The 27,277-nt window shown below is 44.5% G+C and overlaps 1 protein-coding gene and 1 long non-coding RNA gene across 2 annotated transcripts in view; one reads left to right on the top strand and one right to left on the bottom strand.

The window, feature by feature from the left end:
- The window catches only part of LOC135234948 (uncharacterized), a 48,938-nt gene extending 28,286 nt beyond the window's left edge, over positions 1-20,652 (top strand). The window contains exon 3 of the long non-coding RNA XR_010324247.1: positions 20,260-20,652. This is a non-coding gene — a long non-coding RNA (uncharacterized LOC135234948). The remainder of the gene's footprint in view (positions 1-20,259) is intronic.
- On the bottom strand, positions 20,396-23,580 carry phlda3 (pleckstrin homology-like domain, family A, member 3). Its single transcript, XM_064300093.1, has 2 exons — positions 22,196-23,580; positions 20,396-20,945 (listed from the first exon to the last, which is right to left on the bottom strand). Exon 1 carries the CDS (start codon positions 22,625-22,627, stop codon positions 22,214-22,216), a length of 414 nt encoding a protein of 137 aa, XP_064156163.1. The 5' UTR covers positions 22,628-23,580; the 3' UTR covers positions 20,396-20,945; positions 22,196-22,213.
- Between the last annotated feature and the right edge of the window lie 3,697 nt (positions 23,581-27,277).

Genomic DNA, 27,277 nt, shown 5'->3' with positions numbered 1-27,277 from the left:
ACTTTGATTATTTCTCACGGTGCATGTTAGCATAACCAATGATATTTAGACTGAAAACATTCAGTGTACACACCCTGATTTAGACAGCAGTATTCACAGTGTTCACACCCTGATTTAGACAGCAGTATTCACAGTGTGCACACCCTGATTTAGACAGCAGTAATCAGAGTGCACACCCTGATTTAGACAGCAGTATTCACAGAGTGCACATCCTGATTTAGACACACAGTATTCACAGAGTGCACATCCTGATTTAGACAGCAGTATTCACAGTGTTCACACCCTGATTTAGACAGCAGTATTCACAGTGTGCACACCCTGATTTAGACACCAGTATTCAGTGTGCACATCCTGATTTGGACACCAGTATTCAGTGTGCACATCCTGATTTAGACACCAGTATTCAGTGTGCACATCCTGATTTAGACAGCAGTATTCACAGTGTGCACATCCTGATTTAGACAGCAATATTCACAGTGTGCACATCCTGATTTAGACAGCAGTATTCACAGTGTGCACATCCTGATTTAGACAGCAGTAATCAGAGTGCACACCCTGATTTAGACAGCAGTATTCAGTGTGCACACCCTGATTTAGACAGCAGTATTCAGTGTGCACATCCTGATTTAGACAGCAGTATTCAGTGTGCACACCCTGATTTAGACAGCAGTATTCTGTTTGCACACCCTGATTTAGACAGCAGTAATCAGAGTGCACACCCTGATTTAGACAGCAGTATTCTCAGTGTGCACATCCTGATTTAGACAGCAGTATTCAGAGTGCACACCCTGATTTAGACAGCAGTATTCACAGTGTGCACACCCTGATTTAGACAGCAGTATTCACAGTGTGCACACCCTGATTTAGACACCAGTAATCAGAGTGCACACCCTGATTTAGACAGCAGTATTCACAGAGTGCACATCCTGATTTAGACACACAGTATTCACAGAGTGCACATCCTGATTTAGACACACAGTATTCACAGAGTGCACATCCTGATTTAGACAGCAGTATTCAGTGTGCACACCCTGATTTAGACACCAGTAATCAGAGTGCACACCCTGATTTAGACAGCAGTATACAGTGTGCAAACTCAGTTTCCTATTTCCTATTTCCAGTGTATCATTTACTTCCTTGCAGGACATGACTTGTGGTCAAATAGAAGAACCACTCTGACAACGCCTATTTTACTTGTGCTGTTTTACTTCACTGGCCAAGTGGTCCCAGGGTTGCCATGACCGTTGTCTGGAAACCGTCCCTCTCGCCTCGAATGCCCTGAGATCGGGGCGGGTGTCGGATAGCCCCAGGGGAGAGCAGGAAAAGGCCCTGTGTAATTGGGTTTATTTACGACGCTGCCGCTGAGGCTCGAAAGCCGGCGGATGAAACGCCACGGCGCGTCTCACCTCGCTGACACAGGCTGAGAAACACCTGCCAGTGCCACTCACAGTATACGTGCACTCTCAGTATATGTGCACGCGCAGTATATGCGCACTCTCAATATATGTGCACTCGCAGTATACGTGCACTCTCAGTATATGTACACTCGCAGTATACGTGCACGCGCCGTATACGTGCACTTTCAGTGTGCGTGCACACTCAGTATACGTGCACTCTCAGTATACGTGCACTCGCAGTATACGTGCACTCTCAGTATACGTGCACTCACACTCGCAGTATACGTGCACTCTCAGTATACGTGCACTCGCACTCTCAGTATACGTGCACTCTCAATATATGTGCACTCGCAGTATATGTGCACTCGCACTCACAGTATACGTGCACTCTCAGTATACGTGCATGTGTGTGCATCAGATCTCAGCCAAATAATTATCCCCAATCCTTCTCCCTTCTAGATACCTGTCCATTTCCCCCAGGTGACTTACTTTTTAAAGAAATCTTTGTTTTAAAGATTTCATCAGTGTTTACCAGTTTTCTTCTTTCATTTGAGTTTTGTTTTGAGTTTTGTTCTGTCAAAGATCCACATTGGGTCAAAACTTTGTGAATAATTGATTTTTTCCCCCCCCCATGCCTCTCCCTCAACCTATAGGGCCTACTGTTGGATGTTTGTGTTGTTGTTTTAAAAGGTTTTAAACATTTTCTGGCCTCTAAAATTTGCAGGTTAGGCACAGGTCCATGCTCTATCCCGGTTTTAGGAAACGTAAAAACACCTTTCCGTCCACGGTCTCAACCCTCCACCTCAGGAATCCATTTGGCTTTCTCTGGAGTCATTGTCGTGTCCTTGGGAGATATCTGCTCGTCCCTCGGGTCACTTCCGCTGGTCTCTGCGTGTGGGGGATCTGGAGCCAAATCCCAGACCATGCGTACTGTAGGGTTAAAGTTAGGGATCGACTTACAATAATCACCTGATTTACACCCGCAACAAAAAACCTCAGTGACTTTTCTGCCCAAATTCAGCTTGACATTTTTTCATTACTGTCAAACTGTGTGTGGCAATTATTGTGATTTAAATATTTTCACTGTTTTGCTAAATTTTTATGACAGTGTTATAACATTCTTTTTCTCAAGCTGTGATATAATGGCATGACTTGCTCTGACAGCTATTAATGTCATGCTTTTACCAGCATTTTGCAGCTTTTATGTTGTAGGTCATAGTTCTAGCTAAGAGTTTCCATCTATTATCACGGGGGGTGCTGGAGCCTATCCCAGCATGCATTGGGCAAGAGGCAGGAATACACCCTGGACAGGCCGGCAATCTATCGCAGGGCGCACACACCCTTCACTCGCACACTTTAAAGTCTCCAGTTAGCCTACTGTGTCTTTGGACTGTGGTAGGAAACCGGAGTACCTGGAGCAAACCCACACGGACACGGGGAGAACATGCAAACTCCACACAGAAAGGCCCAGGCCAGGATTAAGTGCTGCCCTAAGTGTCCAATTATCAGTATATTATCAGATCCTGGTGTCCTGCTGATGGTAAATGCCTATGTGCCTGTACGACAGGCTGGGTTCTCTGTGCTAATATCAGATGACACGGGACACTTAGCCTTAGATAGAGGCAGGAGTGATCTCTAAGATCAGACACTGTGGAACTCCTAAAATAGCCCTTCCTGAGGGAAATGTCCGTACCACCCCGGTCATGATTTTTGGAGCTGGCGGTAGAGGGGGCAATGAGGATAAAATGGAAAAAGTGTGGTGTGCCAGAGGTGGGGTCGGTTTACCCCTTTGCCCCTGTGCAAGAGGGTAGAGCAGCCCCCCCTGCGGTGTTCTGCGTGCAGCTGTGGGGAGCTGCGTGCGCTTGGGGGGGCAGCTGCTAATATCAGTGATCAAATTCTATATTGAAATATTCAGACAGTTCAGTAAAACCAACTGTGTGCTCTTCTCAGTGTGTCCATTTGCAGTACTCCCAATGATGCTATTAGAAGTGACCAGACCTGGGTCAGATATGCATTTGTTTTGGATTCAAATCATTTTCTACGCTTTACTGTTCTTGTCTGGTGTAGTGGAAGCGGTGAAATACTTGCAAAAAGCGAAAACCCTGCTCATATTGGCAGGCTCAGTTACACCAGGCAAGATCAACAGAGCACAGAAAAGTATTTGAATTCAAAACAAATACGTATTTAAGCGAGGTCTGGAAATGACAGACTGAATGTGTATGTATAACACCAGTATTACATGAACAGGGAGGGTAGGTGCTGTGCTTTATACTGTGTAACTCGGTCATCACAGAGTAGAGGAAGTGTAACTAAAGACCGAAAGAGGAGTCTCCTGTAATCCAGGAATGGGCGGGGCCAGGGAGGCAGTGAGATTTGAGCCAATCGCAGGCCAGTAAAGGTCACAGCCACGCTCCCGGAGATCCCTGTGTGGGCCCATCAATCAGAGCCGATGGCAGCCCGGCATCCGCGGCCGGCCTCGAACCCGCCGCCGCGCCAGCGCCCCGGCGACTCGGTTCCATTTGATGTTTAATCGCTGGATGAGAGAGCAGCCTGCCGCTCACACACAGACCGCAGCCCGCTGCGAGAGAGCGCTTCTGGAACTTTCCCAATGCGAGGGCCTCCTGTAAGTCTCCTTTCCCAAAGTGCATTTTGCACGACGATTTCAAATTGTTTGCACTGGAAGTGAAGCACAGGTTCACACTAAAGTTCTTTTTGCCCATGTTGAAGTGTAGTTCCGAGCTTGAATGTACACGTTCTGAAGTCTCTGTGGCAGAGGAGCCAACAGGCCAGCTGTGTGAGCTGGGGTGTCCTGTTTTGCAGCCAAAAATGGCTCTGTATGGGACGCCCTCTGTCCTGTCTTGTAGCACTTCTTGAAGAACTCACCAAATTTGGGTTGCTATACGGTTACTGCTAAAATTTACCCACCAGCACCCCCTCAAACGAAAAACACAGGATTCCCTTATATGGGACATTTGGCCACCCTACCTGTCTGGCTTGCGCTGCAGTGCATGAGGTTCCTTGAGGAATGTAGCGATGTAAGTCAGCACATGAACAGCTGCTGCAGAGCCTGACTTCAGCCCTGAAGGAGCAATGAGAGTGTGATTCGTTCCCTTGGTTGGGAACCTTGGCCTTTAGCTTAGCGGGCTGGCCAACGGTTTGGCTATCTGTGAAGAGCAGTTGAACGAGCGCCATAGTTTTAAAGTCACAACAAGCCATTGCTCCATTGCACAATAATGTAATGCTTGTTCTTAATCTGTGAATTAGGTTGTACGATAAACAGATCTATAACTGTAAAAAATGCCAAAGGTCTTCAGTGGGGTGGGGATCAGTGGTGCATCCGGTTCTGCTGACAATATAGTCATAATTAGAAAAACTGAATTATTTTAATATTAGCCTGTCTCTGGATCTACTTTAAGAACTACCCCAGGAAGACTGGGTTCATTTGAAAGCAGAAGTGGCCTGTTATATTTTTTTGCTTCCCCCCCATTTGCATCCCTAATTAGACTGCCCAATCACATACAGCCTCATTCATGCTGCAATGTCCACAGCCAATGAGGGAGAGTTTAGACGAGCATGTGCTCGCTTCCTAAGCTTGTGATGTCACCAGCTGCTTTCCACAACGCAGTTGCACACAGCTTCAGCAAGCAGACTATTAACTGGAGGTGGCTAGAGAGCGAGAAGGTGTGGATCAAGCCCTCCCTAACCCTGGGGGACATTACCGCCCATTTTGCTTTACCGTGGGTGTGCCGGCGAACGTATCCACTGACACGGCCAGGATTCGGTCCTGCACAAAGGGGTGCAAAGAGCCCCTGCAGAGGAGCAGTCCCACGACAGACCGAATCTCCTAGGATCTCCATGTGCGCTCTTATATTTTCATTTTTCACTAATACTGTGTTTGCATAGTATTCATTCATATGCTTCAATTATTTATATCTATTTTAGAAAATATGGATTCGTTTTAAGGAGCAAACCAAACCAACAATGTTTCACAGATTCTAAAAAGGAAGTTCTAAAATTCTTTTAACACTAAGTTCATCAATCAATCAATCAATCAATCAATCAAACTTTATTTATATAGCACCTTTCAGACAAATCAAATTCCAATTCAAAGTGCTTTACAAGCGATTGACAAAACATAAAATGTTAAAATGGATTTAGAGACTAATGCACACCCAGTTGAATAAGACAACAATAAAAGGTGGGTAGTTAAGATAAAAGATACATAATAAAATATAATACAAACAATAAAAATAACAAGAAATAAAATTACAAAATATTACAAAGTAAATGAAAAGACTGTGAAATGTTAATAAAATGCATGATCAACAGTAAAGTGTTGATAATAGAAATAGAATAAACTAAATAATAATGATGATAATAAATAAAATAAGTGTAAATACCAAGACCATAAACTACATAAAAGCCAGATTGAATAGATAGGTTTTTAGTTTACATTTAAAAATATCACTATTTTCAGCTTCTCTCACATCCACTGGAAGGCTGTTCCAGCAGCTTGGAGTGTAATGGCTGAAGGCAGCAGCACCAAATGTTTTTGTTCTGCTTTGTGGAACAGCTAAAACAATTTTTTTTAAAGTTCATGTGGAAGAGAGACCTAAAAGTAGATGTCACAGGTTTACATACAGAATATTCATATAATGTCCATACTGTAATCTTATTAATTGTTTTCTATTGTGGTGAATTAAAAAGGCCTTCTGTCTGATGTTTAACAGAGACGTGTTTGTGTATACACAGATTTAAAATGCTATGTCAGGTGTAAATAGAAAGTACCAAAAGTGTGAGATTGTTTTGCCACAATAGCAGCCAGTGAAGAATGGTGTGAGGTATGTTGACAGTGACCTCATTGCCTGTAGTCCCGAAACAGCCAATCAGCTGCATGCAGTCCACAAGTAGAGAGCTGAAGGCCCTGTCTGTCTGTCAGCGCTGCACCTGATGGGCATGGAACACTCTGGACAAATCAATCTTCTGGTTCCTGCCTCCTCTCTCTTTACCAAGGCAACATTGTTCCCAGGAAACCACTCCCTCTACCGTCGGTCGGCTTTAAGTAATAAACACGGAGGGGGAGATTACTCCCATAAACCCGAGCAGAGGTCAGAAGCCCATAAAAAGTTTTATCCCTGGACTTGTTCTTTCATAATGGCCGCGGTATGAGAGAGAGCCGTGAGAATGCAGGAATGCGGAGATGATTTAGCCAGTCTGGGGAATTTTATGGACTCCGATATCGCAATCATAGGTCATTTGATGAATGCTAAAACATTATTTTGAGCCCATTATGATGACACTGAGAAGTTTGTTTACGGACTTTACGCAAAAGAAGTATGCCTGAGGCACTAAATTTTCGCTAATGCCCAGGTTCATCAATGAATCACACTAACTGTATTTGCAATAACACTCTTAATAAAAATAATACGAAGAGTAAATGTGACAATATGCCTCCTAGATCACATGTAATATAAACTATTCTGATCCCAAATAAACATGAGCTGTCATAAAGGAATGCCTTGCAGTTGGCTATAGATAGAGATTATATAAACAGTAAAAGCGGTTTGCCCTTGACGATAAAAACAAAAAAAAAACCTCAAACTTGTTTCCTAACTTCGTTAGGAAAAGGTTAAAGAATTTCCCCAGACAGCAAGCACCAAAAGCCAAACCCTAAGCAGCAGCTCTCCTTTGTCTATGTTGGCTGATAATTTAACTAATTTGGAAGGATATTTGGGTTGAAATGCAATAAGCTAGCGGTGTACTGTGTTTTTTTGTTTGAGGTATACCGTTTTTCCTGTTAACACTTTCAAGTCCTGTATTCAGTAGGGTCGCCAGGCCAGATGTTTTGATGATCTTCAGGGGAAGTTTCAAGGTAAAATTTATGCGGCTAAATGTTTGGTAGGGGAGAATTTAGAAGAATGTTTTGGTGGTCAAAATCACAAGCGTCTGGCACCGCTAGTTTTCATGAATTCGCCAGATTGGGTGCGTTTACAAAAAGGGAAGAAGCCTTCACAAAAGTGGGGGAAGCGGAGGGTGCTAAGGAGAGACCGGTAGCTTGGAGTCGCATCTGCATGCCACCAGATCAGTCACAGATGGCCTGACACTGTTAATCTTATCACCGGCGTTGTGTCAATACACCGTGATCTCGCTTCGTCTCGGGATCACCGCTCTTCGGTTGATAGGACTGAGTGCTTAAAGCGCGGGCAAGAAACAAGAGGAGAGAGAGCAGAGGGAGAAAGGCGCACCGACGCGACCAGCGCGACGCACTGGAACACGCCTCGGTGGTCCTCGAGGACACGCCCGCCAACCCCTCGCCTGCAAAGATCGGTGCCGTGACTCCCCCCGCTGCGCCGCGGTGGCCTGGAGAAAGGCGAGCGGCGTGGAGGGGTTACTTCGGACCGCTCGCTGGACCCCTCTCTATGCGGCCGTGCTGTTTTAAGGGGGCGAGAAAAAGCAGGCTGAGAGGGTTTATATATAAACCGTCGGGGGCCGGGGCGGCTGTACGCCAGAGACCCAGAGCTCGCTGTTCAGGTAATGCGGCAGAATGGCACCCCCCCATCACGGCACATAACCTTCACTAAGTACATAAGACACGGGCGTTTTACAACTCAAATACATTCAGTTTATAACTGTATAGCCTCCCGTCGTTATATCCGACAAAATAAATACGTGACAGAATTAGGTCATATTATTTGTGTTGCCTCTCAGGATTTAACTTGTATGCAGCATTTTAAGTGTAACCTTGTTTTCGAGTTTAAACAGAGTGGCTCTAACAAATATGAAATGCAGCTGACGCTGACGTGCAGGTTTGTGTATGAACGAGAGCATATTTTGACTACGCAGTTAAACGTGGCTAAAAGTGACTCACAGTTCTTTCAGGGTGGGACATTCGCTTCCCAAGCCCCAATCTCTCTCACACCCACACACTCCTGCCCCCCCCCCCCCATACCCTCCCCCCTAACCCCCACTCCGCCCCCCCTCTGTCTCAGCCCTCTCGTCTGTTTAAGGCCCTTTAGCTGTCTGCTGCCCTGCTCTGGATGATTCATTAGGGGTCAAGCACCACAGATATATAATGCACTATAGTGCCCTTTTTTTAATCCTTCAACTTTCCTGCCCAATGGTTTAACTATTTTCCAGATTCAAACAAAAAAACAACAATAAAAACAACAACAAAAAACAACTAACAACAGTAACAACAACAAAAAACAACTAACAACAACAAAACAACAACAGCAGCAGCAGCAACAATGACAAAAAACTAACAAAAACAACATGGTTGTCAACAAAAACTTAAAGCTTCAGAGTGTTGATTCCTTCTTGGTCAGATTAAATGTGTGACAATGGCACATGGAATTGATAAAACATAGTGGTTTGACAGAATCCTTTTTTTTTTTGCATGTACTGTGCTGTAGCGGACACAAGGTTCAACACATGACAGGTTACATAATTCTGCTACTTAAAGTAAATATGAATTAAATATGTGGAATGTGTGTTCAGTTGATAAACATTTTTTAAGACTCTCCAAAGAATAATGATCTCAAATCATACCTGAACACGACAGATTTATTGAAGGACAGAGTTCGCCCCCTGTTGGTTGGATACTCACATTGCTTTCGAATTCTTTCACCTGGCTGTTGTTACCAGCTTGCCATTAGTGTTTCGCTCTTTGCAACCGCTTTGCGTCACCGTTGAGTTGAAATGACATTACGTTTACCAATGTTTTTATGAGAACCAAGACATTTTCGCAAGAGCAATTCATATCCTTAAATGAATGAAGGGTACGTAGTGAAATCCTTTATTGGTATTGGTTGAGTGTCAGTGCACAGCAGCTTGGACGTTACGTGCTTCCGATATGCTTTTCCCTTGTGGATACAGTAAAACAGCTATACAGCCGAACAGCTGCGCGGGCTCAGGCCTGTTTTAAACAGGAAGCAGGGAACGAAGTTGAAGCGAATAACGTAATTTTTCATGGAATATAAGCGAAGCATATCTGGAGGATTGGCCGTTAGCGTGCGCGGTACACTTTTCATATACCCCACTCAATGGCGCCCAGCTGCGGCTGGAATGTTGCGGTTTTTGGATGGATTTAGACGAGGGGCCCGGCTATAACCACACCACAACACCGCAGGATTACTTTGGACTGAGCAAAGAGCAGTATGAAAAGATAATGTGAAGAATTGCTGGACCTCAGCGTGTATTAAATCTGAATCATGGCAACGTAATAGTGCATAGACAATTTCGTTTTAAACAGTTTCAAATCACAGAGGCGGTAGGCTACAGTTCAGTCACGTTATGTTGCGTAATTTACTCATAGATTCTGTGATGTGGGTGACTGGTATGCCATATGACAATTTACAGGTTACGATTAATAAAACATTCTCAAGGTCAAAAATCATGGTTTGTCAAAAACATATTCATATAATAAATTATTTTCTTTTCGTGTCTACATTGTTCCTCCACTATTACATACAAAGGATCACGACAGTCATGCATACAATTTTAAGCGGCCCCCGTGTCCACTAACTCGTGTTGCGTACTACTTTAAGTCCTTAAGCGCACATTTATCCCCATGTTCAGTGTTATCCGTGCCCAGCTGCCGGGCCACACCTAGGTTGCCTTGGCTCACCGCTGCTGTCACGGACGGCTGTCACTTTCTCCGTGATGCTGGCGGGGGGTTGGGGTTGCACACGGCACCGAGGCAGCGTGCTTGGCACGGCCTCTAAGCGGCGGAGAGACGAGGCGCTGACAGACGCAGCGCCAGAACAGCGGCACCCTCTGGAATGCAGGTCTCCTCTGACCTCCACCTTCCACCTGCGTTTCTCTACTTCAAATGCTGATGTACTGAACACGTTCACCACTTCCGCAGTAGGGTGGTAAGATTAATAAAGATGAAAATATGAAGATTATAATACATGTGTATTTACGGCATTGAAGACATTGGTGTGATTCGAAGCAAATAGCCTAAATAAAGATTGTAATTTTAGAATTCATGCTAGAAAATAGATGTATAGGCTACATGGATGAGCATGAGGAAAAAAAGGTCGGTCGTTATGATGAGATTCGTTTTAATCACATGTTCATCCAAAGACAATCTTATCTACGGGGATTTAAAAACCAATTTGACAAACGGCAATGACATACAAGATGTAGAGCAAAATCCATCATTGAAAAAAATGTTTTACGGGATTTTGGATTCAAATGGTTTCAAACTCCTGCCAGAAGCTGACAGAGCGGCTAACCTCCAGCAGCGAAGCCGGCAGGAGCTGAACATAAGCGAGTCGGCTAAAGAATGCGAGGCCAGATTTCCGGTTTGGAAGCGGCCTGAAAAGACAGGGCTAATGTCTGAAATTGCGGGGAATGAGTTTCTAAGGCCATATTGCGTATATCTGGACCTTGGTGGTTTTGGTGCAGTCGTCATCCTCCCACCTGCCACTTCAGACAAGTCTGATTCTCTTTGGCTCCTGGGGGTTAACTGAAAGGGTGATCTGTGATTATAAATTGTCCCAAAATACAGTCAAGGACTTTCAGTTTTTGATTGTGATAGTATACACCCACATATGGGGGCTGCCCTCAGCTTTGAGGCAATGGCATTCTCTTCTTTATATTTGTGTGGGCTTTTAAAGTGTGTCCTGGGTGAGTGTGTGTGTGTGTGTGTGTGTGTGTATGTGCGCGCATGTGTTCGTATAGCCGCATACACAAGGGAGAGTGCATATGTTTGTGTGAGTATGTTTGCGTGTGTGTCTGAGTATGTGTGCGTGTGTATGTCTGTGTGAGTGGTTTTTTTTGCGTGTGTTTGTGTGTGTGTGCGTGTTTGTGTGTATGTGCATGTGTGTGCATGTGTGCATGTTTTTGTGTGTGTTTGCATGTGTGTTTGTGTGTGTATGTCTGTGTGTGCGTCTGATTGTGTGTACGCATGTTTGTGTGTGTGCGTGTTTGTGTGTGTCTGAGTATGTGTATGTGTGTGTGTGTGTGTGTGTCTGAGTGTGTGTGTGTGTGTGTCTGAGTATGTGTGTGTGTGTGTGTGTCTGAGCATGTGTGTGTGCGTGTGTGTCTGAGTATATGTGTGTGTGTGCGTGCGTGTGTGTGTCTGAGGGTGTGTGTGTGTGCGTGCGTGCGTGCGTGTATGTGTCTGAGGGTGTGTGTGTGTGTGTGTGTGTCTGTCTGAGTATATGTGTGTGTGTGTGCGTGTGTGTGCCTGAGTATGTGCATGTGTGCCTGCACTCCATACCTCTCTGCGCTGGTCGCGCTGACGCCCGGTCCTGACGGGGCTGACCCGGTGCGTCTGGCGGCTGGCGGGAAGGCCGCGCAGCTGCAGCGTGGGCGCTGAGTGTTTACTCTGGGCGGACGCGCTGTTCCCACGCCGACGCCGGTCCAACCACCGCAGACGCACCCCCCGTGGCTCCCACGCCTCCCGGGGGGGGGTCATTAACCCCCGACACGCCGCCCGCCGCCCCGAGACTCGTCTGCGCTCGCGACCCCAGGGTGGTCGTCACGGCGCCCTCTCGCGCTTCCTCGCGGCGTCTCGTTACCTCACAGCGCCGCTGTTCTTTGTGTTACCACGGAGAATCCGAGCTTTCCACGGAAACGCGATACTTCCTGAAAACAGGCCTCTGTGTGAGAAACTTTCTCCCAGACCTCCTCTGGTATTATTAACTTGAGGGACCTTTAGCATTATCTGCCTGTGCAGTTTTCAGATTAAAGGCCTCCTTAGATCATTAATTTAGCATTTCTTCACATTGAATGTTGAAGGCTGTCTCTAGTCTGAGATTTGGACACATCAGTCCTGTTCGGGACTGTTCAATTGTTAAATTGCACAAAAATTTTCCTTAATCCATTAAGTTGTTTTTTTTAAATTTCCCATTATTTATCTCTCCAATTTAGAAAGCTATACAAATTGTAGGTTTTTCCTGTAACTGTTAGATACCCTATCAAAAGAAAGTTAGATTCAGACACGGGCGGTGGGCCCTGGACTTCTCCTCTGTGTGAGGGTGACCCGGGCAGTCATTCCCATTCATCCAGTGCAGTGCTGGACTCACACTCCCCCTCAAGAGCTCAGAGTCTCCATGGGTCTGCGCTTTACAACCCCCCCGGCCCCCGTCCCCCTCACAGATGCGTTACCCAAGCTACAGGGTTCCTGTCTGCCAGGTCCTAGCAGCTTTAGCGACGCTACAGGACTCCTATCTGCCAGCCACTAGCAGCGTTAGCGACGCTACAGGACTCCTATCTGTCAGCCACTAGCAGTGTTAGCAATGCTACAGGACTCCTATCTGTCAGCCACTAGCAGTGTTAGCAATGCTACAGGACTACTTTCTGTCAGCCACGAGCAGAGTTAGCCATGCTACAGGACTCCTATCTGTCAGCCACTAGCAGCATTAGCAGTGCTACAGAACTCCTATCTGTCAGCCACGAGCAGAGTTAGCAATGCTACAGTACTCCTATCTGCCAGCCACTAGCAGTGTTAGCAATGCTACAGGACTCCTATCTGTCAGCCACTAGCAGTGTTAGCGACGCTACAGGACTCCTATCTGTCAGCTACTAGTAGAGTTAGCAATGCTACAGGACTCCTATCTGTCAGCCACTAGCAGCATTAGCAACGCTACAGGACTACTATCTGTCAGCCACTAGCAGCATTAGCAATGCTACAGGACTCCTATCTGTCAGCCACTAGCAGCATTAGCAATGCTACAGGACTCCTATCTGTCAGCTACTAGTAGCGTTAGCAATGCTACAGGACTCCTATCTGTCAGCCAATAGCAGCATTAGCAATGCTACAGGACTCCTATCTGTCAGCCACTTGCAGCATTAGCAATGCTACAGGACTCATATCTGTCAGGCACTAGCAGAGTTAGCAATGCTACAAGACTCCTATCTGTCAGGCACTAGCAGAGGTAGCAATGCTACAGGACTCCTATCTGTCATGCACTAGCAGAGTTAGCAATGCTACAGGACTCCTATCTGTCAGCCACTAGCAGTGTTAGCCACGCTGCAGGACTCCTATCTGTCAGCTACTAGCAGTGTTAGCCATGCTAAAGGACTCCTATCTGTCAGGCACTAGCAGACGTGTGTGGTCAGGGATTGAAGAGCATGGATAGGGACACATCTCTTTGTTGGTGTGGGCTGCAGTTCACCCTATGCTGCTCCACTCCACCCATCCCCCTCCCCCCCTCCTCCGTTTCCCGGCCTTGGAATCTCCCATGGGGCCGTTCTGCTGTTTGGCATGCACAGCCGTCGTTCTGTTTGGTCTTAAGGAAGTTGCTCTTGGAAAATACGCTTCAGCTTCCATTCAGGATGCTGGCGCAAGGCTCTTTTATTCACACGGACAAGCTTTGGTCTGCCAGGACAAAGTTGGAGAGTTACGGGGAGTTTTAAATAGGGGCCTTCGCGGGGCTGTCCGCAGCTGCTGAACGTCCCTCCCCCAGCCCGCCATTGAAGCTTGCAGCATGTCTGAAAAGCCCCAGAAGAGGATGGCATTCTGGGAAATCTGCTCACATTAATGAATGAGATGTGGACAAAAGTGGCACCTAGTTGTGTTTTTTCCTGGGGTTAGCTGCGGTCTTTCTGTGGCTAGCTGTGGTCGGCCTGTCAGTGTGTTTAATGTGAGTTGAGATACTGTACATGCCTTTGATGAAACAAACTCACATACTCTCAACAACAGGGGTGTGGAGCAGTGGAAAAATAACCAAAAGGTCATCAGTTCAAATGTTGGACTGAATACTGCTGTTTCAAGAAAACAAACTTTTTTATGAGTGAGTAATTTCAGTTAGACCCAAACATTTATGTAATGCTGAGTGTAAGCCGTATAATGACCCTGGCTAAAGGAAGCCACATTCAATGTTTATTCTTTCTCATGGGACCATGCAAGGTAAAAATGGTTTTACTTGTTTGTTGTTCTAGCACCGGCCTGTCTTTATTACTTTGCATGCTGGGATTATGAAACTAATTCATGATCGATGTCGTATTTATTTCACGCCACACTCGTGTTCCGTTGCAATTGCATTTGGTTATTTATGCCCCTTAATTTTGTTCTCTCCGATACTGAAGGAAATAATTAGATTGCAGTGCTGTTCTCTGACATGGAGATGTGTTTACAGTTCAGTTGAAGGTCAAAGAGAGTCTTTTATAGTTTATTAAGAGACAGGCACATCCAGAGAGCTCCGACAGACCCCAGAGACTGCACATCTGCAGTGTAATCACACTGTGTGGTTCTGTTTAACACTGAATCTGCGTCCCATTGGTTTAACTCGGTGTGCGTGTTTGTGTTTGTGTGTGTGTGCGTGTGCGTGCATGCGTGCAAATGTATGCGCCTGTGTGTGTGTGTGTGTATAGCTAATGCTTTTGCATGTGTGTGTATGTGCACGAGGGGGTGATTAATCTGTGTGTGTGTGTGTGTGTGTGTGTGTGCATGTGTATGAGTATGTGTGTGTGTGTATGTACGTGTATATGCGTGCATGCGTGTGTGTGTGCATGCATGCATACTGTATGTGTGTGTGTGTGTGTCTAATGCTTTTGCATGCATGTGTATGTGCACGAGGGGGTGATTAGTCTGTGCATGCGTGCATGAGCGAGCGAGGGACAGACAGACAGACAGACAGCAGAGATGTTGGAGGTGCTCCAGTCTCCTCCAGTACTGTTTGGACAAGACATTCCGCACACTTCTGCTGACCTGCCCACACCCAAACCCATGCACCCACACATGCTGTAGAGAGTACTGTGCCCTTCCCCTCCACCCAAAACTTAAAAACTACATCCGCCCACACCATCCCTTACAGTTACACACAGGCATCCAAGTTTCACCACTGCCGAGCAAGGCACTCTGTTTATAATGATACAGAAGCATTCCTGAAACATTACAGTACATCAGTGTTTACAGTTTAATCTTTTAGCAGTGGATTGGTAGGGCTCCACACTACATTGCTAACTTTGTTCAGACCTTGCCTTGTGGCAGGTCCACCTGCGAACCAGCGAAATTTGTCCAGACCTGGTTAAAATGGTTTTATTTGAAAAAAGGAACATCTGTTTTTAATCAAAGCTGAAACAAAAATTCTTGTTCAACTCCCTGCACATTTTGGCATGGCGACATGCTTAACAGCGCAGGAGTGTTTTCAGGTTTTACCAGCGTCTGAAGGGTTAATGCTCTTCAAATGTGTGCCTGACCCAGGTCCGGTTGCCACGGCGCTGCTCCAGACTGCTAAAGGCTGGGAAGCTGAGACGGACCCTGGCATTCCCGCTCGCTCCCGCCTGCCTCGCAACAGGCTTGGCCCGCATGCCGGAAATGTGTGCCGCTCCTTCTGGTGTCTCCCAGAATGTCTCGCCCTTGAACTGCAGGACAAGGCCACCAAACGCTGGCTTGCGGAAAACAAAAAAAAAAAGAAAAAGTGCAGGGTTTCTTATGCGGCCTTGGATACTGGCTCAGTAGCTGGTCCTGGCAGGAAACAAAATGGCTCCTTTAAAGCCGCTGTGCTTCCTTTCCTTACGCCGCTCCGGGGTTTCCCGCACGGAAAGACAATCGGCTCATTATGTCCCGGCCCCGGAGTTCGAGAAGGCGGTGCGGGACATCCCTAAACGGGGACAGGTGACCTGCACCGCTAAGAAGTCTGTCTTAACAAGTGTTTTAGCCTTGCAGTGAGACTTTGAATCTTATTTTTTTCTAATATTTTTCTAATAATTTTAGAAAATATTAGCTTGTTTTAAGTTATGTTTTGCTTGACAAGTGAAACTATCTTGAAATGAGTCAAACTGTCTCACCTCATTGGCAATCTTTTAGTCTTATTTGGTGAAAAAATAATGGAAATAAGATTTGAAGTCTGAATATAAGACTAACAAACTTGAGATGAACACATTTTTTGGTTTTTGCAGTGTGTGGGAATGGGATCTCTCTATACCTCGGAAACTTGTGATGGAGGCCGAGGACCTCTGCAATGCTGTAGGACTAGGATGACTAGGGCCTGTTCACACTGCGTGGACATAGCATGACATAGCATGACATAGCCTACGACGCTGTCGGCTGCCCTCTTTGACACTGGAAGCTGGTGGAAATAGGGGTGTGCCGATGCCTACAGCTGAACTCCATGCAGTCTCTGCTCCAACAACTGATCCAGGACCAGCTCGCCCGATCCTAATCAGCACCACTAGCCATTACATGGGCAAGCCTGTGAAATGCTCCAGGGTCAGGTCATTGGGGCAGAAAGTAAACCTGCTGTTTGAGATGCCAGGTCTGTTGTACAGGGTGGTCAGAAGCAGTGGATTGAACTCTGGATGTGTGAGAGGTTTGTTTTTCTCACTTCTGTGTGTGTGTGTGTGTGTGTGTACAGTATGTATGCGCGTGTGTATGTATGTTTGTGTGTGCCTCTCCCCATATTTTCTTGGACAAGGTCGGCCACAGCTTCTCTTTGTCCCCCTTGGATCCGTTATCAGGGTGAACAATCAGCTCCGCTCCTGGTCCCAAAATCCTTCCCGTACCCTTTTCCGCAAGGCAAGCGAACTCCCTTCGTTTCAACGCGGTGACCTTTACTCAAACCAGCGGCTCCTTGGGTGCGGTCCCTCCGGTCCCTGCGCTAGCGGCCGGAAGCCAGCGGGATTGGGGCGGGGCTACGAGTCGGCGATCTCGGACGCGCGGACGGCACGCTCTCATCTCTCGGCTGAGCGAATACGAGACGCCCGTGGTCCCGCGCCCCCTGGCCCCGCCCACGCAGAGCGCATAACAAGAGGGAGAGGAAGAAGGTAACAGGGCCTGCTGTGACTCACAGGTTATGAATACCAAATCCCTGACCCACTTATAGGCAAATAAGACAACCCAGTTATTCCGAGGACGTTGACGTGCGTTCTGTTCACATTACACCCGGGGAGCCTGAAGTCTGATACATCGGCTGAATGCTGCCTGCCAGTGTGCGGCCGTACAGATCAGCAGGCTGAGGGGGCAGTGAGGTCCTTCAGGGTCTCTCTCCCTCACTCTCTCTCTCTCTCTCTCTCTTTCTGTCTCTCTGTCTCTCTCTGTCCCTCCCTCGCTCTCTCTCTCTCTCTGTCCCTCCCTCACTCTCTCTCTGTCTCTCTCTCCCTTGCTCTCTGTCTCTTCCTTGCTCTCTCTATCTCTCTGTCTCTCCTCACTCTCTCTCTCACACCCACATAGCACATTATACACAGGGGCACACAAAAACACACACACTCACACACAAAAACACACACACACACACACTCCTAGCACACAGCTGTGTTGGGCAAATTGAAAGCAGCAGTCTGACTCTTTCCAGTCCCTTGTTCTCATTACTCTGGAAGCGTCTGCTTCTGAGCTGCAGGGCAGCACCAACAGCCAATTAAAACAGTAACAGGAAGTTACATAAAACAGGAAGTTACATAAAATAGGAATGCAGCAGAACAAAATCACATTTATTTAAGATGGCCAAGGACACTGGTAATAGTTTCAGGTGCCCTTATTCAGACCAACTTCCTTTTTCTTTAATATTCTTTGTACGTAAAATGTCACAGGAAAATTCTGGAGACAATTACACCGCTGTTTATTTTACTGAAGCTAAGACAAGACTGTTTAAGGCTATTCTGTGTAAACAACTACAGTAGCCTGCTCGAATAGGCACCTTAACCACCAGACTGCATTGCTACCGTTACTGTACATTTGAGTACTTATTTTATAGTTAAATTGATTCAAGCGATGACTATGACTCATGAAGGCACACCCGGTCCATGAACAAATATCTCATTTTCATACCTTGATCCCGTTCAAAAACACCAAACCTCTGCAGTACATGCTGCCCTCGTACCCTGATCGCAGTACTTTCCAGAGGGATCAGAGCGGCTTTTGCTGGCACGAAAGCTTAGGACGCAGCTAACGTCAAACGCACATCGGCTGACGCACATGCCCTCTGGAATGGCAAACGAGTACCAGTCATAAATACCACCGTCGAACAGCCTAGGGTGCACGTTGTCTTTATATTCGGGTGTAGTTAAGTAAAAACTTTGCACTTTGCAAATATAAGCAAATTTCTTTTAAGGCTCCACAAAGGTCTGGCAGGCATTTCCGTAGTTGTTTCATTTTGAGGCAAATGTATTTTGCGTAGGTTACCTTAGGTCAAGTTTATTGTCACTGTTTCACATTTCTCCCATGACTCATACACAATTCCCTGTCGACTCCAGTTTAAACCAATCCGTCCATTTTGGATCAGTCACTGGCATTATCATTGGAGGTGCCTCCATTCCATTACTGAAGGTGAAATCGCACGGTCAAAAACAAGGTCCAGTTTCTAGTAACGTTCAAACCACAATAGTTTTGTTTTATCTAGATGTGCCACAAGGTGTGGCACAACTTTCACTCACAGATACTGAATACTGAATTGAACTTGTCATTATTTTCCCTCTTAATATTCTAAACTCATTTTTTGAGCAGAGCAGGCTACACATCATTTTTTACTTGTCTTAATTATTGCAAGCCATTTCAATTGATATGTGTGTATTTGGACAATTGTCAAAATGCATAAGTATATATTTTGTTTATAGCAAAACACTAGCTATGTTCACCAGTCAGAACCTGTTCTCAGTGAAGTTAAAGTGTTCATGAGCACACAGCATTTAAACAATAGGAGGCAGGGAATGGAAATAATTTATGAGCAACTGATTTCTTTACCAAGCTCCATTTGTGAAATGAAATTGTGATGTATTTTTAATTGATACATTTTTTTGTGAAACCCTCCACAACCAGACATAAAAAAATGGCTGCAGCATGCAAAAATCAGCTTGCACATTGCTTTTTTTTGTAAAAACGAGCCCCTCTGTATTTGACACATATGCTGTATTCCTTCAGATTGTAATGCTTGCATTTTTGAGATTGGAAGGGCTTAGCTTTTTTTAACTAGCACCTATAGAGTGGTTATTATGCTTTGTCTTTCAGAAAGCATCGTAGAAAACGAACAAAATAAACTTAAAGCAATAATATAAGTATCAATACAATAAATCATTCTAACTAGAATTATCGCATTTTGACTTCACTTTCAAAGTTACAAACTCTTCAGAGTTCCAAAGGATTGACATTCCCAAAGCGTTTGTGTCTCAGAGGTTTTGCTGTGCTATGTGATGCACCTTGTAATCATTTAGCGGTGTCTTTTAAAACAAAATGGCCTCCTTTCTTTCTCCCCAATTAGAATGAGCTCTTCAGACAGGGCCTTGTCTCCTGGGCGGAAGTCTTCCACAGTGGAAGTGTGTGAAACCCTTGCATGAACTCATCAGCAAGACTGCTTACCATACACTCTACCGATCACAGTGCTACTGGACAGAGCTAGCGACAATCAGTGGACGTATACAGCACAGCTCACTGATTGGCTGCTGGTATCCTGTCTATATCCGCGTTGGGAGGAACTAACGCACTGGTGACCAAACAAACCCTGACCAACCTGAACTTTTGCAGTATCTTTGATGTTTTATCAAAAGCTGAGCTGAGCTCATCTCATCTCTCAGAATGAGAACATGTTGTTTCCCAGAGCAATTTCCCAGCAATGCAGACGCAACACAATACTCGCATTCCAAGAAAGCTGATAGGTCAGCGCTCTTACTTCATATCATCTCTGTTGGAGGGGGCGTGACTGACAGGCTGTAAGCAGGCAGCTGTGTTTCTTTTACAGCAGGAGACTCGAGCTCGGAGATCTGTTTAGTCTCTCGCGTTTCGGTTTGGCTGTCAACCTGTGTGTGGGTGTCCGGATGTTAGAGACAAGGCCTCCCTCCAGTGTGTTTTCTGACTACGTGGTCAAATTTATGTGTCTGATTTTGTTGAAATTTAGCCCAGGGTCATGCATTGACACACTTGAATTAAACAGTTGGAATCCCCCACAATTTCCAAGATTGTTTCCCTTTCCATTCGCAGAAACTCAAGGTGCTTTCTGGTGAAAAGACTCCTCCTCATCTGCTTCCTGAGCCAGCAGTCTACTGTGATCCTGCTGAAGTTCACCCTGCAGGCCCACTGTGTGTTTGTACCCCCACTAACTCAGAGACAGCGAGGATACAGTACAGCCTCAAGCTTTTATTTAAATGAAATATAATACTTTGGAATTAACAAAGAGAGACCATGTCCTTTTACTCGCAATGGTACCAGAATACAACGTAAGCACATTCTCCTGTATGCTAAGCAAATTAGCTCACATCTGCAGCTAAAATACTGTTTAACTGTAGAAAGCAGACAATAGTCAACAGCCGCTATTCCACCCCATAGGCTCCCTCGTCTCTTCCGGCAGCACGTGCTGGGAGCCCTCCTAGCCTACATTTTGACGGAAGACCGGTGGAATTCGGCTCCGCCCCCTCCTCGGAGTTCAAAGGAATTTTACATTAACGGTCAATTCCGGGCAGCGCGGGGTGTGAACGGACATTGAAACAAACAAGCAGGTCCTGGGCAAGACTCCGCTGCTGTGTTTTAGTGTCAAGTCTTCAGAACCAGCAGCAAGGAAATTTGATATACCGTGTGGATCAGCTGAATATTCCTTAAATCCCTCTTCTTCTCCTCTGTCCATGCTCTTATGTAGCCAGATACTCTCCCAGGTCCAGGGTGGGAAAAGTCTAGGGAGTGCAAAAGTCACATCAAATTAACCGAGCTGTTTCTGGATACATCTCGTATACATGCAGCTGGATTGGGATTTTTCTGGCAATGAACACGGCTGTATTTGACGTTTCCAGAATAGCAATGACTCATACAATTGCACCATGATGGGACAAATTATTTTCAAGAAAAAAACCCATAAATTGTAAATTGTATTTTCGGGAAATGAGTGCATGTTCTGTAACACATTGCAACATATTGGCAATGAAATAAGATATTTATTTATGGCCCTAATGCAATGTAAAAATTATTTTTAAGTTGGTCTTTTCCCCTCTGTCTGAACTCTTACGTCACTTTCAAAAGGTCTACATTAACAGTACAGTAGCCTATACTTGAAACTGATAAAATATGTCTATCGGAAATCGATTCATTGTATATATGCTGTCATATTCAAATTCTAGAGTTTTCAATGCATATTTATAATTGCCAGATTATAACCAAGTCGGCCACCTTAGGCTTGCCTGCGAAAAAACGAAAACTATTTCAAATTTGCTTTGAAAGTGGGACGGCTTGTTTTCTTTTCTGAAAGGACATTGATTAGGAAGTCCCCTCGCGCATTCTCCTGTTATTTGCTCATGCTTCAAACATGTGGTGGCAATGAACGGATAAGCTTTAGAGCTAGGCTACTTTTCCATACATCACTTTGATGACTGACACACGTCACAGGCCACTTATGAAAGTGGCTCTAAAAAAAACCAAAACTTGCCGTTTTCAATGTATGGAGACTACTTGGTAAATATATGAACATGCGCTCCGCTGCTGAACATTTCGATCTGTTAGTTAACTGTGATTATTTCATAACCCGCCCAGCATATGGAGTTCATTTTAAAATGCCGTGCTCTGCCAGTCTTCAAAGACCAATCGCTACTGGCTAGCAAATGAAAAGCAGATGTTATTTTCGAACGCACTGCGTAATTAATTCCTAGGGGAATTCATCTTTTGTGCAATGTAATTAGAACTGACCATAAAGACTTTTTTCGTTTGCCTAGAACTGTCCGTACTTTTACTGAGGATATATAGCGCAGTATCAAGATGTTACTACTGTAGTTTGTGGTGATTCCATGACAACCTTTAATTTTCCCGGGAGTGGCACAAAATTATATGGTTAGGCCTGTTATGTAGTAGCATGTAACCGTTACATGAAAACACATAATTGTACAACCCTGGACTAACAAAAGACAAGAAAAATGTACAAATAATACGTGTGTACCTTCTACAAATAACTTCTTCATTCATCGGGCGCCTCGCCTTCCCCGGTGCTTCCCAGATGTGACAGATGCCTAGTCCTTCCCGTCTGGACGGCGAGGAGATTTTTAAATCGCACCAATGCGAGGGCTATCTCCGCGTTCCAAGCTGTTCCTTCCTGCTGACACCTGAAATCTATCTCTTTTCCTCCTGCCATGACAACAGTGAAGTAGACCAGTCCTCGCTTGTACTCGACACAGTCCACAGTGGCCATCCGTTCAAAACGTAGCTCCTTAGCTTTGGAGCCATAGCCAGACGCGCCGCTGCCGCTGCGTTTCCATTCATACAAACGGAGTCCATCTTCAGTCAAGACGCATTGTTTTTTCTTCCATAGCTGCAACAGACCATTGCTTCTTTTCTCCAAAAACCCCTCTTTCATCACTTTCTGTGGGTTCATCTTTCTAGAACAGTTGTACAGCTTCTTTTTGTGCAAGAGTGGACGATATCGTCTTTTCCTTCAAAAGTCTGTATCAGCTTTCATTCGTTTCCAGTTTCTTTTAGCGCTCGAAACATCTGGATTCATTGGACGGCTCTCCCAGATGTAAAACAGATCGCTGATGGGAAACGTACTCCGTCTCTGTCTTTGTTGCCGACGACGGCAATAAATTTAGACTTAGTAGCTGTTTTGCAGTTGTTTTTTTTAACTTACGTTCCCGGTTCGCTTTTGTTCTGAAACTACAGTTATGTTCCCTCTTAAATCTTAATTCCGATTCATCATAAATTGTTCAGTTTTTAGCCACTGAATGGCATTGCTAGTAGTCCCGTTCCTTTGGATATGTTTGTACTTGCCCAGAGCTGAAGGTTCCCTCCCCCTCTCGTTGTCAGAGCCGCCTGACAGCCAGCCACGCCCCTGTTTGTGATGTCATGCGATCTTGTCCTATGTTTAACGCAACGCACTGCTTCACGGATTCGATTTACTGCTGACTGTCAGCCCGACAGCTGATACTCATTCACAAAAAAGCATGCCCACTTGACTAACGGGTCGTTGCACATGTCTCCGGCGAAAGGGCACGTCAGTTGTTTCCTAAATGTTAAAGGTACTTGACAGACACCAAGGGCCAACACTTCAGGAGCCGCCACGGTTGACGCTTTGAAATTTAAAGTTAGTGATGAGCAAAAGTTTGCTCGACATTCCACTGTCAATCAGGTTACGGTGGTAAGGGTGACATACTGAATGTTTCTCAAAAAATGAAATAAAATAATGACTGCTAGGCCTCTATCAATTCTGTTTGGGGGAAATGCTGCCTCATGCTACATTGAGTATTTGATTTCCTTTTTTTCTTTTTCTTTTTAAAAGCCAATTCGACTCTGTTAGACGTCCATATTTAAGAAAGTTGTTCAAACTTGCTTTAAAAAGGAATAGAAGTTGATTAAAGCCACAGTATAAACATGTTTGTAACCAGGAGAACAGTACATGCTCAAGAAAAATATGCTATATATTTCATGAAGGTATCATCGTTTGTGTGATTTATATTGAAAAGAGGCTTTAAGAACTCTGGCCTCGCTACAAACGCGCTGTGCACGAGGGGCTTGTGAATGTTGTGCTAACATAACAAAGTTCGCTTTCAGGTGTTCTTTGCCTAAAATAATGTAAATGGGCTTTTTTTTCTCCCACATAGGGCAGGTGGAGTGGCCAGGCAGGAACTAATGTAACCCTGCTCAGATGGCATGGCAACCAGCAACTGGGAGCTGGTAAGCAAGATGGGTAAACCATTCCCTGTGCTGTCTAAGATAGCCATGACATAATCTGTCCTACTGTGCTGTTAGGAGGGCTTGGTCATTGTAAATGGTCTAGAGCAGGGATCTCTAAGTCCTGGCTTGGAGAGGGCTGTAGCCTCTGCAGGTTTTTGGGGATTCGTTTTAAGTGGCGGCCATTTTAGGCCTTGGAAATTTGGATTGTTTGGCTGATGGGGGAAAGAAATGTCTTGTTTGTTTGGTATGGTTTCTTATGCCTGTCATCCGAAGACTGGGGTTTAGTGTAAAAACAAGCACCGTTTATGGTAGGGAAGTGGGAGGTCTGAAAACTGAACCTTGCTGTTTTTGTTTCAGTTTGTTGATACGTGAATCCTATTTGCTCTACCAGATGAATTGATACATTTGGAAGGGGTGATGAAATCACTTTCAGATCAGAGGCCAGCAATCATAAAAATATTTGCAAAGTTTAAAACATATAGTTATCTTTAAAATCCATACATTTTCAGGTCAATGTTAGCCCCTCTGTTTTATGTTAGTCTGTCATGGAATCCAGCAAACTTTCTATCACTTCTATCAAGTCATTCAATGTCCTAAATTTTTAGGATTTTTTTTGTAGTGTCATATTGTGTATTGGGAGCACACAGAATGCAGTAATGGACTATTTCACTTTAAAATGTGTACATTTGTACATGTTTGCAATACAGTAAACTGAAACATCCTTTTCAGAACTGCAACATTTAACCTTCAGCGAGCCAGATCAGTAGACATACATTTGAATCATACTGTATGTCCTCCAAGATACATTCAGTGTGTAATTTGAATTAAACACACAGTTAAACTGCAATGTTGTTGTAGGACTGGACAAGAATTGTATAGTACCAAAGCCGGAGATATGAGATTTTGTTATTCAAGAAAATCTTTAATATTTTTATGACAATACTATAATAATAATAATAATGTATCTTTTGGCTCAGGATTATTCAGTAATATCTGTGATATTTAATTCAAGATCAGTTGGGTTGGAACATGTTAATTAGTAAGTGGGACCACAGACAGATAATTGTTAACTTTCTGTGAGAATCCCTCACTTGCAGTAACTGGACTTCGACAGGAAACGACTCTGGAACAGTTTAATGGCTCACTTAATCTCAGTTGAGGCATGGCTATTGCAGAAATGGATATTAAATAGAAGTGGGGTCCTGCACAGTGTTTCGTTTTGAAAATAATTAGTTAATGATACAACGTTTCAGTACATTGTCCTTCATCAGGTATCTGTGTATAATGAATAAATGTTTTGTCATGAATGCATTCTTTTCAAAGTGTGACATTGTGCAGGACTCCACTTTTATTTAATCTAAGCTACCTTTTCTCGTCCAATGCAGCTGACACAGTGGGTGCAATGAAGGCTTTTAAAAAACAACATTGCAGAAACGGAAAAAAACAGGTTGAAGGTACAAAGGCACACAAGTTATTGTATTCATCATTTTACTGTATATCAATCAGGAGAGCTACCTCTGCATTGAAACAGGAGTTTTTAATATAATGTTGAAAAAAGCCAAATGGCTGAATAAAGGCTTTCCCATTGGTTTTGTGATGAACCCGCTTGCCATTTTTCCTTATGTTTAATAATAAGACATCTTTCTATCCATGCCGCTGCTCTCTCTCTTTGAGAAGACTGGGGAGCCCCATTGAGCATCTAAATGCTCTGCTGGGATTTCTAAATGTATGTATAATTACAATACCCTCCCACCACTGTGTTTCATTGTTCTAATCTTTTTGGCTGGGTCCATAATTATTTATTGTCTGCCCATTGATTGGCTCTGCTCATTGGTTTCTACACTGAGTAGCTTTTCTTGTACTGAGGAACCCCCTTATAATTCTAGTAAAGAAATAGGCGGTAACCGTGTTGTGTTAGAGTTCTTCTTAAGTCTTTTGGATCTTCTGTATGATCTTCCAACCAGATCTTCAGAAAAACACGATATTAGTGCATTCAAGGCTTAATCATGATTATGACATTATTGAAGCAAGCAATATTATTGTTGCTTCAATAAACTAATACTATTATTCTTCCATTAAGAATAATTTGGTCTTCTTAAAGCCTGAACTCTGTCTTATTTGTTGCTGTTGTTGGGCAGGGTGAGTGGGTGACCTTTCATCCCTTCATCCCTCCTAGTAACGTTTTGGCAATAAGTCGCCAACTTGTCATGGAAACATGTAAAGTGTGGTAAAGAACATCAAGCACTCACCAGTGATGTCATACTGTCAATATATACTCCTTCTAAGGAACCAGCTGTAGGGTCATTGAATGATAAACAGTATGCTATGCTCAGTCTTGTCCATCTTGCCATTATCATTTAACATTTGTATTTGCCTGGAATTGTCTTAAGATAAAGTATCAACTGTTTGTAAGGTGTCAGTGATTGAAAATGAAACGTGGAAGATGTTAGGTCAGACGGAAAAATTACACTTCACACTCATAGACCATTCTGAGTGCCTTCTAAGAGGGCACTTGTGCTTGTGGGTAATTTCTACATGCTGAAAGAACTGGACTTTATTTAGACCATGTCTAACTACCTCTGCTCTCAAATGCCAATAAATCAAATGATGCAGCGAATGTCTTGTGGCCTGCAGTTTGACATTTTCTCCACCAGTGGGTGCTAGAAATGCACTTGTTTTGCACTTCTTTCAGTAGGGGCCTGTTACATGAAATATTCTGCCAGAAATAGAGACCGTTATACAAGGAAATGTGTATTTTGAGCCAGACAGAATAAGCATGCCCAGGAAATGAGAGTGATGTATAACACAAACCCAGACTGGAAATCCACTATGATGACAATGACATTGCCAAATTGAAAATTTTAGGGATTCTTTTTGTTGTTGTTGCCATTATCTGTCACACTGTCAGTTCCTTTGCCATACACATTCTTCTTCAACAATAAAAACAAAATTTTTGAAAATGATGGAATTCATGGTGGATGTTTTGAGGTTATTTGTTCATTTAGCAGCAACAGAGGCTGTCTTTCAGTAGGTAGAGCCTCTAATGAATTTTTCTCTATGCTGTGATTATTTTCTTCTTCATTTTTCTAGAAGCTTCTAGTGGCCAGTTACAGTGCATTCTGTGACCCCTCAGGAGCTCAGCACTCTAAGTTTGGTACTTATGCACGTTGGCTCCCTGCCGTTGTGTGTGAGAGTGTCAGATGGCAACCCTTCTGTTCCGCTGTACCAGGAGACCCCGCCCCCCTTCTCTACTTCCTGTTGATAGCAGGACACTGCAAGTGTATTTCCTGGTCTTGTCACACACACAGGCCAGAGGGAGATAAGCTCTCCCTCTCTGCTTCAGTGGCTCTTAGTT

This window comes from Anguilla rostrata, chromosome 11, assembly GCF_018555375.3.
Source record: "Anguilla rostrata isolate EN2019 chromosome 11, ASM1855537v3, whole genome shotgun sequence".
NCBI classification, from domain to species: domain Eukaryota; kingdom Metazoa; phylum Chordata; class Actinopteri; order Anguilliformes; family Anguillidae; genus Anguilla; species Anguilla rostrata.
This window is presented reverse-complemented; position numbering and strand designations above follow the sequence as displayed.

What these genes read in the sequence shown, in the direction of transcription:
- phlda3 (XM_064300093.1), bottom strand. Translation starts at nt 22,627, where the DNA reads ATGAACCCACAGAAAGTGATGAAAGAGGGGTTTTTGGAGAAAAGAAGC.